Here is a 14134-nt window from a genome sequence, read left to right on the forward strand (position 1 = left end):
CGCAGGATCTCTGCCTCGGTCGCTATTCCTTTAGTTGGACAGTCTTTGGTTAATAGGAAGCACGAATTATTTTGCATCCCCGTTATTCGCTCTGCAGCTCCATGCTTCACCGTAGCTAGTCAAACCCTGTTTTAGAAGCAGCGTTTTGCATTTCCTCGGGGGCTGCTCCGGGGCCTTCAAGGAAGCCCCGGGGGGTTGCGCTTCCGGGCAGGCTGCGCGTCCCGGCCCGTGCGGCAGCAGGCACGGCGGCTTGGGCAGAGCCGGAGCGCGGACGGCGCTGGCGGGGGGCTGCGCTAAAAATCACAAACCCTGATAAAGCGGGAGCCAAGGGGGTGTGTTTTCAGGTGTTACGGTTTGACCAAACGAAGGTGGATTTTCACGGGTAAAGTGAATTCGCAGTAATTGAATTTTTAAAATCGAGCTGGCCGATGTTATTAGCCCGGGCAAAGCAAGGCAGCGTAACTGGATCTCCGTGAGCGGCTGGAGCAGCTGGGCAAGACCATGCGGGAGCCGAAGCGCGGTCCAGGCACGGGCGACTTCAACCCGGGTGTTTCAGGCTTGCCAGACTCGCAGGCAACCTTGGTCGGGGTCTCGTAGCAGGACGGGCGAGGTGATCCCTGCTGCAAGGATTGCTGCCCGGCAGCTTAGCATCTGCTAAAAGAAAGCCCTGGGCGACGGACGGCCTGCGAGGTGCGTCGGTATGGGCTTAAGTTAATCACTGGCTGTGCAAGGCGTCTCCCAAAGTCTGGCTAACGTATCTTTGGTATCTCACACTCTGATGCGTCGTCTGCCACGCATTAGAGAGAAACGGCTGGAGAAGCCCGCGCAGTTCTGGTGTCGCCTTCGGCTGGGGCGTGCGGCCGGAGCCCGCTCGGAGACCCCTTCCTTGCTGCCGGCTTGCTTGGCTTGGCTTCGAGAAACTCTGCTGCGAGCTCCGTCGGGGCGGTGGATAGACGGGGGACAAGCGGGAGGGTCCGAACGGCGAAACAAATTCCTGTGAAATTCGGGTTGGCTGCAGTTTCCACCTGGCAGTCGCATCCGTGTTCGCGTCCGGACCTCCGTGTCGTGGACGTTGATCGCGGCAGTTGTGCCGATCTCGCGTGCGAAGCTACCGCGTTTCAGACGAGGATTTACTTGAGAGACCAGGAGGAGATGTGGGATGAGGTTCAGGCTTCACTGAGAACTTTCTTGTTTGTGCTGGCTAAGGTCTGGTTGAAATGTGATTTTAAATATATGTATTTTATTGGCGCTGGGCAGATGTTAGCTGGAATAAATTGTAATATTTCATGTGCCAGCTAAAGATCTGGCCTAGTGAAGAACTGGAAAAAGTAATAAAAAGAAAACCCAAAACCAAAAAACCCAACGATTTTGCTAATCTACGTTTCATTTTTCATTTAGCCACTTCAATCATGTTTGGTGTTTGAGGGTCACCAGAAGGGGTTCCAGCTCCCACGCGTTTCTCCTGACATGTTACGGAGAATCGCTGCAGGGACTGAGATAAAAACACGCAAGTTACTGTTTATCGGCCCTAAGCCTCATAACGGCACCATGTGTCAACGTATAATACCCCAGAACTGGGAATGCACGTGCAGTAAATGCCGTTGCGTGCCCTGCATGGCTCTGGTGATGTGACCGAGTGCTATATTTAACGTGCCGTAGAGAGCTGATCGCTGGGCAGGGGCCATCGCCGTCCTCAGCTGTCGAAGAAGGGTCCGTACGAAAGACTCGGCGCTCGCAGAGCTGCCGCTGCGCCGTCGTGCTCCCCGCGCGGGAAGGGGCCCTCGCCCGCGTCCCGCGTCGCCCCCGCGCCGGTGTCGTCTTCACCGTTGGGTTTTATACACCCGTCTCCTCCCGAGCGTCCACGGCATGACGCCGCTCCGTTCTCGTACGGGAGGACTTTGGTTCCTTGTTCCTGCGCCGTTGCATCCCTGCACCTAACTGGGTGTAGCTAGGCATGGAAATACTTTTATTTATGTGAATGTGTATAATAGATACGTGTCCAAGTTTAATATGGACAAATTGTTATATATTATACACATATGTAATATATACACTCATCAGTCTGTACATACAATATAGAGGTTATTTGGGATGCAGATATATAAAAGATAGAAGAACCCAGTAATTGCCTTTAAGATCAGAGCACAAAGCATTACCTTGGATTTTACAAGGCCAGCGAGCAACAAAAGAGCAGTAATTTATGAGCTCAGCGTAAAAGAATAGCATAATTGCATTAAAAATTAATGCTAATGAACACTAAAATGGGGAAGGTGGTTATGATGAAAGTTTGTATTCATCTTCCCCGGTTTGAATGATGGCTAGTGGCTTGATTAATGGCTTAATTTCTATCAATTAGCGGGGAAAAATCTCCTACGAGACAAGGGTAAATTGAGCATTGAATTACATATCTTGCTTTGTGTGCTGAGAAAAGAGCTGCTGCGTAGCTCCGACATTAGCCGCAGTGACAAATGCGGTGCGCCCCGCGCTGGCGGCCACCGGCCGCCCCCGGCCACCGGCCTCCTCCAGGGCCACCGGCCTCCTCCGGGGCCACCAACCTCCTCCAGGGCCGCCGGCTCCAAAGCCGGAGCCTCTGCTCTGCCCTCGTCACCTGGGGTCTCTTTTCCCCTCTCTATTAAGACAAGGAAAACATTCAACAGTTTTAAGCGTTTTGGGGTTGTTTCCTACCGCTTTATTAGCCACCTTTGACCTTTTCCCGGAGTATTTTTTAAAGTATCCGAAACGGCGGGGACGTACGAGCCAGCGTGCCTGCGAAAGCGGCGGCAGGGACGTCGGCTTGCGTGCGGGTCTCGCGGGCACCTACGGGACAGACCCGAACGTTCCCCATCCGCGTGTGCCTGAATTTCAAAACTCCCTTCGTGAAGTTTCCCGTGGTGTCTCTTATTCGAGTTCTTGGGGTTTTATCCCCGATATTTTGATTATTTTTAAAGTAAAAGGTGTTAGTGTCTAGACTTGCTTAAAAATAATACGAAAGCTAGGTTATAATTTATTATAAGAATCAACTATAAATATTAGATTCTTTATAAGCTGAAGTTGAAGAATAGGAATCGACAGTAAGAACTTTCTTGGGCCACAGTTGCTCGTTTTGGAGTCTGCTTCCTAGTTTCTGCAAATTTGGGTGGGAAAAGTTCCTTCTTTACTTGGAAACCTTAACAGATAGGAACGGGGAATTGTTCCAGTGGCGCTTTATTGGGCAGTTTATTGTATCTGAGGAGATCTGGAAGCGCTAGAGGTGGCGAGCCAGTTTCGTCGCGACTTCAAGCTGCCGTTTCCCGTGCTGGAGGTGGCGCGGGGGACGAGGCGGGAGCGGGCGCTCGCCGCCGGCCCCGCGCTCCCCTCGGCCCCTGCGCCGCTCTGGCGGAGCCGGGAGGGCCGGGGAAGGGCAGCCGCCTCCATCCCTTCGGCCCGCCGGAGACACCTGGGAAGGAGAAATCCCCCCAGTCCTGCCGGATTTTCTCGCAGGCTGCTATGCCGTTGTTTTATTTAGTAAAAATACTTCGGTGTTATTCGCTGTGAAAGACAAAAACGTCCCAACACCGTGTCGTTTTTTTGTCTCTCCTGCTCCAAATCGTCTAGATTAAAACGTCACGTTTCTTTGAATATGCTGGTTTGCGCAGCCAAGGAAAAGCCAGCAAGCAATGAAAAAGCGCTGTGCATGTGAAAATTACAGTATGTTGGAAAAGTCTACAGTTGTTACCGGTACCGCCTAAGCAGCTGTAAGTGAACCTGGAAGAAGGGGGAGATGCTTCCTTCTTTCCTTGGTTTATTTAGTCTGGTATCGATCTGCTTTTTCTTCTTTTAATTCTCAACTCATAAGCAAAGGAGCAGAAAAAATAGAAACTTTTCTGCAAGTATTTCAGAGCATATTATTTAAAATGTGTAATACGTTAAATGGGTCAATTAAGTTGACCAATTATATTGTTTTAAATGTAAAATAATTAGTGAAATGTGAAGCAAGATAAATTCTGAGGAGTGTTTTAGGTTTTTTATTTCATGGATGTGACTCTTCAGTTAGAGATGCTTGAAGAAAAGCTCCCTTAGTTAAAGGGCCTGGTTCATTTTCATCGTCGGGTTTATAGATTAGCAGCGAATCCGGTTACCACTGTAAATTCACACCTGAGGATTACAGGGAGAATGCTCAAAATAGACGTTTCTTTGATTTGAGCCCGTTTAAGGGGTCGTCCACGAGACGACGTTAGTCGTTTAACGTTTCATTTCAGTAAATTCCTAGCAGGAGCCATCAACAGCCGTGTCGCTAACGAGCAAGCACACGGAACCTTGTACGCAGAGCTTATAAATAAATAAATATATATAAATATAAATATATATATATATATGTGTGTGTGTGGATGTGTGCGCGCCCCCCCCCCCGCCCCCGCCCCGCGGCGGCTTCCCCGGGGGCGCAGCGCCCCCTGGCGACCGCGGGCGCCGCTGCCGGGGCCGGGGCCGGGGCCGCTCCTGCTCCTGCCCCTCGGTCCGGCCCTCCGCTTTTCACGCTTTATTGTCAGCAGAAAATATCTCGGAAAAATCAGTTTAACCGTAATTTTTACTGCAGATAGGATAGCCTATTTATAAAAAAAAAAAAGAAAAAAGAAAAAAGAAAAGGCCTCAACAAGCCCTAATACAGTATTAAGTTTATTTTTTTTCGCTGTAACACAGTGAAAAGACTTGCTGTGCAATGAGTTAGTATCGATTTTTTTTTGTCTGTAGCCTCTTAGCTTTCTGACTCCATTATTTTTGATTTTACTATGAAATACATATCCTTTCTACTGACATCTGACAAACAACATATGGAAGTCATTTTATCTACCAATAATGTGTTTGTCAAAAATACCATGCGCTAATGGGTTATGCTTCCTCCAGTCCATTTTCCCCAAGTTAATGTCACTGATGTAATTCTAAAAACATTCAGTGATTTTCGTCTCTCTTAATGACTTGTCATTCCTATAGGCTTGCGTGTGATTCACGTAAAATCCTGTAGCAGGCTGGGAGCTTACAACAGGTAATAAGAGCTGAGCAGCTGGTTTTAAATCTACATTCAGCTGCCTTTCTCTGGTGTCTAGCTTTAATTCCGTGACTACCCAGGGCGCTTTCGTTCCTGTATTAGCCCGCGGAGCAGAGGTCCCTGAGGGCTCGGCGCGTGATGAGCTCCTCTCTCCGCCAGGGCGCTGCTATATGTGTTTTCCTACTTCCCAGGGGCTCTTCCCGGGGGCTGCTTTCGGGACAGAACCTCCTGAAAGCCAGGAGTCTTTCGCAGCGATCCAGCAGAGCTGTTGACCACACGCTGAATTGTCAGCGAGGGATTTTTTCCCTCTAAATCCCGAAGGATCGGGCCGAGATGGGTACTTGGGCGCTGTCCCCCGCCGGGCTGAGGCCACGGGGAGCCCGGCTCCGGGCCCCAGGACCACGTCCCTCCCCGTTATCACCGCTCGCTCCGGCGTCCCCTTTTTAACCGACGGTACCTTGCACCGCTGTGGCCCGTAGACGGGCGTTCTTCCCTCAGGGAGGGGGGGGTATCGCTCGGCTTCCTGCGTTATTTCCTACAGTGGTACAAACCCCACGCTCAGCCTCAGTGAAATTACTAAAATGTTGCGCGTGATTCTTTATCCGAAGCAGTTACAGTGCTTTAAGTAGTTATCCAGACTCGGCAGTCAGTGTATTTGACTTTACACGCATTCAACATATTCAAAAATAGTTGGCATGTCCCTGATTTTTCAGTTCTTCACATCCATACAGGCTAAACTGTACTCTCAAATTATTTTTAACCAGCAAGGTATCTTCTTGTTTGCTGCCTGAAAGTTGCATTTCTTTCTCCCCGCCTCGTCTCCCTTATCTATTTTCCGTCTCCTACTCTCTCACACGGCGCCTCCAGCATTTCACGTCGGCCCCAGCGTACCCGTGTGTAAAACAAGCGGCATTCAGAAGGAAATGAGATGGGGGAGAAGGGGGTTACAATTGTAAAGGAAAGCACAGAGTCGGAAGAATGAGGTAGAAATCCCAGGTTTGCCGGTCACTGCCGTTAGATACAGCAGGTGAGGAAGATTAACTGAGCTGTGAATCTGAAGATGCAGAAAATGAAACAGGCAGTAAAGCAAGTACTTTTTTATCAAATGTACTATAATGAACAACCCGTTTTACCCGGGATTTTGAATAAGGGCTTGTTAAATTCGTGTCGGCATGTCCATTCCAGGAATATTTCAGAGCTGTCATGAATTTGTGTGCTCATCTGAAGCTCCACTTAGTTGTCATTAAAAGTCCGAAATGAGTTTTCAGTGGTTAGTCATTCTAGAAAGCTGTAAATTACATTCATTTTTTCTCAGGCAAAATTAAAAGCATTTTGCAGCATATGTGTATATCTACATGCATCTAGATTTAGAATTTTGTATACACAGAATTTGGTACTCCCGAGTTTCTGAATAATTCTGCAAACTGTTTTGGTCTGCAAGCTCTTTTCCTGATTTTAAATATTCTTTGATTTCTTTAGAACAAGAAATTTAATGTTTTATACACACACACACTCTACAAATACTTTTTTAAAATTTGTTTAAATTACTGTTAAATTACTGTTAAAATTACTCATCTATTTATGAAATTTTCCATCAAACTTCAGGTATCTGAACAAATAGCCCTGTTTTATCCTACACTGCTTTTTCCCCATTTTCTTGGCAATCTCCTTTTTACTCTATAGCTTAAGGTTCTGTGACTAATAAACTGGTCTCCACACTAGCAGATCGCTCAGCCATACAGAACTGATCTACGTAAGGCAGAGGCAGACATATATGCACTTTCTTTCAATTATCCAGAACAATAATCAGAGTTTTTACTGAAAGCTGTTGGACGATAGACAGCATCTGATCTCTGAACTTTAGATGGTGCAGACATACGATATCTGCTCTGCCAGTACAAAACGGTTTAAAAACAAATTTGAACCAGAAGAGAGTTCATACAGATCAGCGCTGCGCATCATGTCGATGCAGCACTGGAAGTCTGGCAGCAGAATTTCAGAGATGATTTACTGTTTTGTTGAACTGTGGCGTAAGTATGAGGTTTCGTGTTACAAGTAAGCCGATTTAATCACCAGCTTTTGCCGAAAGGAGTAAAGCCGGACTGCATGACAGGCATGGGAGAGAGAGGAGAAGCTGGACCATCCCTTTGGCACTGCTGGCTAGTAGATCAACTTAGCTATAATATGAAACTTCACCATCATTCATCAGTAACTCGATAAAAAGTGTGAATTTCTGCTAGGCTATTTAGAATCTTACATTACGAAGAACGTTTGGTTTCCTACCAGTCTAATCTGTCCAGAAGATCATCCCATTGAACGATGAAATAAACTTACAAAACATACCTGACAATACCCGAGTTGTGTTTAATGTCACTTTTACTAAGTTTTACTTAACTACTGTTTTTCACTAAAACATCACCTGGAGCTACATTCTTTTCCTCAACATAAAATCTCATCCTGGGCTACACGGGTATCTTGTGAAATGTGCATGCATTATATAAGACCTCAGAATACAATAAAGAAGCAATGTTGCACGTTTGATTATAACAGCTGCAATTCCCATAGCTTTCTCCACTTAGTCACCTAAGAAACATATTGGCACACAACATACAGTATCTATACCTTATGGATGTTTTATTACCAAGTATAATACAAAAAATATAATTCAGAAAATTCTAAGTTTTTTGCCAAATTCATTTCATGATGTAACTGTTAATACAGAACTAATCACTTAGCTTGTTTTAAGAAGCTGTAACAGAGTATTTTAACTTGCATTACAATTTTTTTTTCTGCTATATGGTTCCTAAGTTGTAAAATATATTCAAGGTATTGCTTAGACATAGCATTTATCATAGGCTTACACTAATGTATACTGACATTACACCTTCTTTTTGTAGACCAAGCTACCCTAGTAGAGCAAGTCAAACGAGTAAAAGAAATTGAAGCTATTGAAAGTGACTCCTTTGTTCCACAGACATTCAGATCAAGTAAAGAAGTCAAAAAGGTAAGTTTTCGATATCCTTTCTTTGTGCATAATCCTTTCAAAGTCAGGTGGAAGATGCACTATTAGTATAGTTGCCACTGATGAAAGCATCAGTGTCGACAGTTCTAAATCCCCCTGTTGGAGTCAGCGTTCAGACAACGATTCTCCGAAATGCTTGATGTGGTGGTCAAGGAAGAACGTGTTTAGATGTGTGAGAAATTTCAACAAAATCAACTGCTTTGACAGTATGTTCTAACCACGTTTGGCAATTCAGATTGTTTAAGATTCTTTTAAAATCATATAAAATCATGAAGTGTTTTTAAGGGAAAGCAGAATAATTAAAATGCAAAGGTAATCATACATTTACATTGTAATTAAAAGTAGAGATCAGGATTTTTAATTTTCTGCTTAACTGAAGCCAGACTTTAAAGCCATATTTACTCACTGAAATAAATGGCGTGGTTTTCAGACAGCTTTCCACGAAACTAACTTCAGGCATCCAGGTTTCAAAATTTTATCTGTATCATCTGTATTTTGGCCACTGAGACTTCTAAGAGAACCCAGACACTTTTGTCTTTGGAAGAATGCAAGCAAAGCTTTGGTTTGTTTTTTCCAATTGACAGGGAAATGTTTTAAATCATCCCTGTTATGTTTCCCCAAGAACATACACATTACTGTCTTTTCAGAAGTCTTCAAGAAGTTCATGCAGCTTCTTAAGAAAGCAATCCAAAAACCAAAGCTACAGTTTTGCAAGGCTGCAGATTGCTCTGTTTGCTCCCTTTGCTCCCTTTGGCAATGCCGTCTGCTTCTCTGTGTATGTTTAGCCTGGGCATCAGTCTGTGTCCAGGCAGTTCCCGCTAAACGTTTGGAGGAGTATTTGCACAAGGAGCCTTTAGTGGGCATATGCCGCAATGCGAAGAAGGCTAACACCGAGTTAAGGTACTGCCATGCCTCGGAGTCCAAGGAGCAGCCGTGTTAACGCACAGTAATACCCAGCTGTATTTCTTTCTTTTTAGTCAACAGAACCTACTGAACTAAAATACGAACCTGTAACTGTAGGAGCGGGAACTGTTGATGCACCTGCTACTGAAAAAGAAACAGCAGCTGCCCACATTCCTACTGCTATCAAATATCAAGATGATAATTCCTTAGCACATCCAAATGTGAGTGTGTTGTTATTTACTTTATCATTAGAAAAAAACAGTCCACTGAATGAAAGCTTATTTTTGCTGTGTTGCTTATCAAATAATCTGTGATCTGAAGACTATTTACTAATGAGCTTCTCACTGGCTCAAAAAGGATCACACCCCTTGCATAATCCAAAAGAGAGAAATTACAAAAGAAGAGGTTTACCAGCCTTTTGGCTAAAAGCCAAATGAACGTGAGTGAAAAATCTTTTTTTTTCTTTCCTTTTTTTTAATTAAACTTTTTCTGCTGATATTTCTGCTGAAGCTTTGCTCCTGGATCAGTCACATGACCTGGAGAATAAAACAAATGCTGTAGAACAGAAATGCAAAGCAATTACTTAGCAGTTTAGCAAAATTAGATGGGAAAACCCAGTAGTGAAAACCAGGATGAATTGCTTTAGGATTTTCATAGGAGAAATTATGCTGAGAAGTTGTTTGATCATTGTAAACCACAGGATAAACTTTTTTGTTTCTAAGCTCTATTTCCAGTTATACAATGTAAAATGAGAAAAAATATACAATCCTATTCTTTTATCCAGTCAAAACATTAAGCTCTGTTAAAAAGTGATGTCGTTTTAGAGTTACATACACATTTTAGAATGAAGTAGCATACTAATTTAATGCAGGGAAATTTTAAAAAAGTTCAAGGAAAAACGCTTTTGGTTTGTGTTGTTTGAAAGCTGATGGAGGACTCAGAACTTAACCATACTTTACCAAATTCTAAACCTTTAACTATATGACAGGCTTTTTAAAGACGTGATTTTTAAATCAATGTAGTTAAACTTATGCAAATTCCTTTGTGGACATTTAATTGGAAATAAAGAGTATTCACGGTAGTTTTTTTTTTTTAATTAGCATGGTAAAATGACTTACAGTAAACTAATATAAGTTTTGAATAATGAATATGGCTACTGAAGATGGAAGACCTGCGTAATATGACAAACTTGCTGTTTCAGTAGGAGACTTAAGTTACAGTTTCTTGACTTTCAAATGATTAAAGTCTCAACCTTTACTGCTGTATTTATATCAGCTTTTTGTTTTAACACCCTTATGCGGCTGTGCTTTTCTTAGCATTGAAATAGTTGACACATATTTCATGAGATTATAACAAATCCAGATAAAGTTAATGGAGTTGTGCCTACTTTTCTCCTCCCCACTCTCCCGACAGCTGTTTATCGAGAAGGCAGAAGCAGAAGAAAAGTGGTTTCAGAGGCTGATTGCACTTCGGCAGGAAAGGCTCATGGGCAGTCCAGTGGCCTGAGTGAACTGCTGTGAACATCCTACAGAAACTCTCTGTGATGCCAAGAAATCCTACCATTAAATTTATTTTTCTCTTTTCAGGGGATTTTAATACTCAGTGAGTTGTACAGAGAATAAGTATTTCATCTGAATAAACAAAAATGTTTTATCCTCAATTTTTTTTCCTAATTCATTGCTGGGTTACTTGTATCGCTAAGCTACCTGCTATGGAAGGGAAGGCTATCATGGCAGTGTAATTTGCTTTTTTTGTACTGAATTTCTCTTGTGTGCAAAAGCCTTGACAGCCCCATCAAAAAAATATATATCCATGTAGACAGATAAGTGAAAAAGTAAGACTGTCCAAGAAAGTTCAGATTTACCAGTGCTGGAACAGGAGTGCAGATGATACCACCCTGGGCCATTAGATCTTTTGCAGCTGAGGAAGGATTCAGGGCAAATTATATTGCTGTTCTCTTTTCTTCCTTCATTTTTCTCCTTGCTGAGGGGATATTCTAAACTGCTGCATTCATCTGCCTGCTCCAAACTTGTCCTGGATCCTCACTTTGGCCTTGAGTAGAAAGAAACCTTTGTTTTAAATTTGCTCAAACATCTACATTCTACTGTTAGGATACTAGAGATTCAGCAGATGTAATTAAAAATCATGTTATCCTTTTAAACAAATTTGTATAGGTTTTCAGCAGGTTTCAGTATTTCCTAGGTAGTTTTAAGAACATTAAAATGATGAATATTCTGGAAAACTAGTAACTCTTAATGGCGATATAAATATTATTGTGAGTATTGGTAGGGACCTTTATTGAACAAGACTAGGGGCATACCTATTTCTGGACAGAGTGACTGTTTTTAGTATATGATGTTTCCATTTGTCAAAATGTGACTTTAAAAGAATGAGATTAGTCATATTTGGGCTACCATCCAGTTTCTCTCGTGCACACCAATTAGTATATTAAAAAAAAAATCTGCCCACTATCCAACTAAATACCAGACACCATCCAAAAAAAAAAACCCCAAGTATTTCTTCTGAGGTATCTGGCAAATCTGTGGGAAAACTGTAACATCAGTGGAAGATTAAAATAAGTCTCACAGTTCTGGATGTATCTCATTGGAAATGACATGCATCAGCTTTCTATCTGAATGAAGAAATTCATAAGGTTTTTTTTTAATGTTACTTTTCCTTGTTCTCAGATTTGTAGTGAAAAAAAATGGAGGGTGGAGGATTCTGGAAATACACTTTAAATGGTCATCTTACTGCTTAGATTAATGATGTGAAAGGAAAACGTATTAAAAATATGCTGGAATGCAAGTTTACTTTTTCTTTACAGTGTTAGTTTTACTGGGTCCTGCTCTAAAATAGGTGTTTATGTTTCAAGACTATCTTGTCTGCAACTAAAAGGAAAAAAAAATGTTTTATTTCAGCATTTTCAAAAGGTAACCATTTGGCATTGTCCTGTTTTCTAATCTCCTTCTATGTATCTTTCATAGCAAATAAAAACTGTTTGATCCCCATATAAAGTGCAGGATTAAATTCCTCTTTTTCAAACACTATGTCAGATAATTTTAGTATTTTTATTTTGTGCAAAACAATTTATTTTATGTAATCTGCAATCCTATAAAATATTTAAAAATAAACCAGTCTGTTATAAAGAAGTGAGAGTCAGTGGTGACAACAGGATGTACCTACTATTGCTTATCTAGCCATAAAAATATTTGTCCAGCAAGTCCATGCTGGAGGAGAATTGTGAGCAAGATCTGAACAGAAAATGGAAATAGCATTTAGATCATCTGAAATAAACAGAAAAGTTAAATACAATGTCCTGTAGTGAAATATTCCAAACAATTTGAGACATAGAGCAAATCATTGTCATACTGATTTTTATAGTTCCATTTGTAGATTAGCAATCAGAATAACCAATGAAAGAATTATTCAGAATTCTGTAGTTTTAATGAAATATGTAACTTGTTTATTTCCCCAGTGTGTATGTGGAAATAATTCATTTAAGAAGCCACTTTTTCTGTTTTAGGGTTTATATTCTATCATCCTATCCCAACTCTTACTTTGAACATTCATTACACATACTTGAAGTTTATGATACTACTGGCGTGGGGAGAAGAAAGAATGGTCAGGAGTGGGTACCCTGTTTCCTACTAGATACTATCTGTTACAAATTAGAAAATATACCATCCTTCTCGTTATATAACACAAACCTGCAAATTCATACAATATAGATTTTTAAAGACGCTTCCCTAACCAGGTCAGTGATGCTTAAGTCTGTGTAATTGAGGTAGAGGTCATGCGGAGCAGGCTCTGACAATCTTAGCAAGGCCAAATGTTGTATGTTGTGAGAGATTTAATCTAATTGTGCTGGACCCCTTGTTGCGTATGGCTAAGCTGAATATTCAGACCACCAATCCTTGTAATGTTAATGGTCTTGTGCAAGATTCATTTGCGTTGAAGCTCGGTGATTTCTGATGTTGAGCCCTATCTTAAGGGTGCAGGATCAGTGTTCTGCAGCGCTTGCCATTTTGAGAACCTTCTGTCACTATGATTCTACAGCTTAAACTTTTAAGCAAAAAGAGAAGCTGTTCCACTGAGTTTGCTCCTGTATAGTCGAACAAAGTTTGTATAAGGCCAGTCCGTATAGGGTCATCATTGTTAATTTTTAGACTACAGTTTTAGACTACTCTTGATGGAAGTTGTGTAAATTCTCTCTTTCCTTATTTTGCCTTTACTTGAACAGTGTCTTATGAATGATTAAAATAAATTATTCATTTTCCTGTTAAAGATAAGCAGATAAATTTGAGTCCTGGAAATGAAATAGGTAAGTAGGCAGCAACACCAGAAATAAACTCATTCTATAACCAGCTATGCAAGAATAAGAAGAATCTTGAAAAACTTACTGATTAAAATTATTTTACAAGACTTGGGCACATTTTAAATGGGTTAATAGAATGCATACCCATCCAAATGTGTGTGTTGTCCACAAGCTCCATATATGGGCATTTTTCCGGGAGGAAAGGACAAATGTGTTACCTAACTAGAGAGCCAAATACAAATGCCATTAACTATATCTTCAATGATTACAAATTAATCACCATTAACCTGGGAAAATGTATTGCTGACTCTTTAACTGCATGCTTTTCCTAATTCCAAAACAGAGTCATATCTTTCTGTAATAATTGTACTTTCTTAGAAGCTTTACTTCTAAGGTCTTCTGATGTAAACCATTAGTATTTAGGACTCTTGCCTGTTTATTTATGTTTATGTTTATGTTTATTTATTTTTGTCATATGTTCCACTTTTTTCAGTGCTTCTAGTGAAAGTTAATAGATCCTGATTAGGAAAAGGAAAGAAACAGTTGTTTGTTACCCAACTAAAACATAGGACTGTTAAGTGTGGTGTGCAGTTTTAAGGCTGTTAGAGCTGCAATAGTGTTTTGTCATTCGGGACTTCTGACGGTGTGTCTCTGACATGATAAGCAGTAACACAAAGTTCCTCATAATACCAAACTACCTTAAATCTGACCTAGATGAATTGTGTGTAGGAGTGAAAGGATAATGCTGTAACTTGATCCATTCAGACTTGTGGTAGTCAGCAAAGACCTCTACCCTTAGAAATTACATTAGCAAACTCATTTCACTTAGCCTACTGAACAGCCATCATCAATTAAAATCAAACCAGGCTGA

At 41.6% G+C, this 14134-nt stretch overlaps 1 protein-coding gene across 1 annotated transcript in view; it reads left to right on the forward strand.

Annotated features, from left to right (window-relative positions):
- The window catches only part of RSRC1 (arginine and serine rich coiled-coil 1), a 170664-nt gene extending 160056 nt beyond the window's left edge, over positions 1-10608 (forward strand). Inside the window, exons 9-11 of the mRNA XM_067301560.1 lie at positions 7921-8027; positions 9023-9169; positions 10362-10608. Coding sequence (XP_067157661.1) covers positions 7921-8027; positions 9023-9169; positions 10362-10454 — 347 coding nt within the window. The 3' untranslated portion in view covers positions 10455-10608. The remainder of the gene's footprint in view (positions 1-7920; positions 8028-9022; positions 9170-10361) is intronic.
- Positions 10609-14134: the final 3526 nt, after the last annotated feature.

Source organism: Apteryx mantelli, chromosome 9 (assembly GCF_036417845.1).
Source record: "Apteryx mantelli isolate bAptMan1 chromosome 9, bAptMan1.hap1, whole genome shotgun sequence".
Lineage (NCBI taxonomy): Eukaryota > Metazoa > Chordata > Aves > Apterygiformes > Apterygidae > Apteryx > Apteryx mantelli.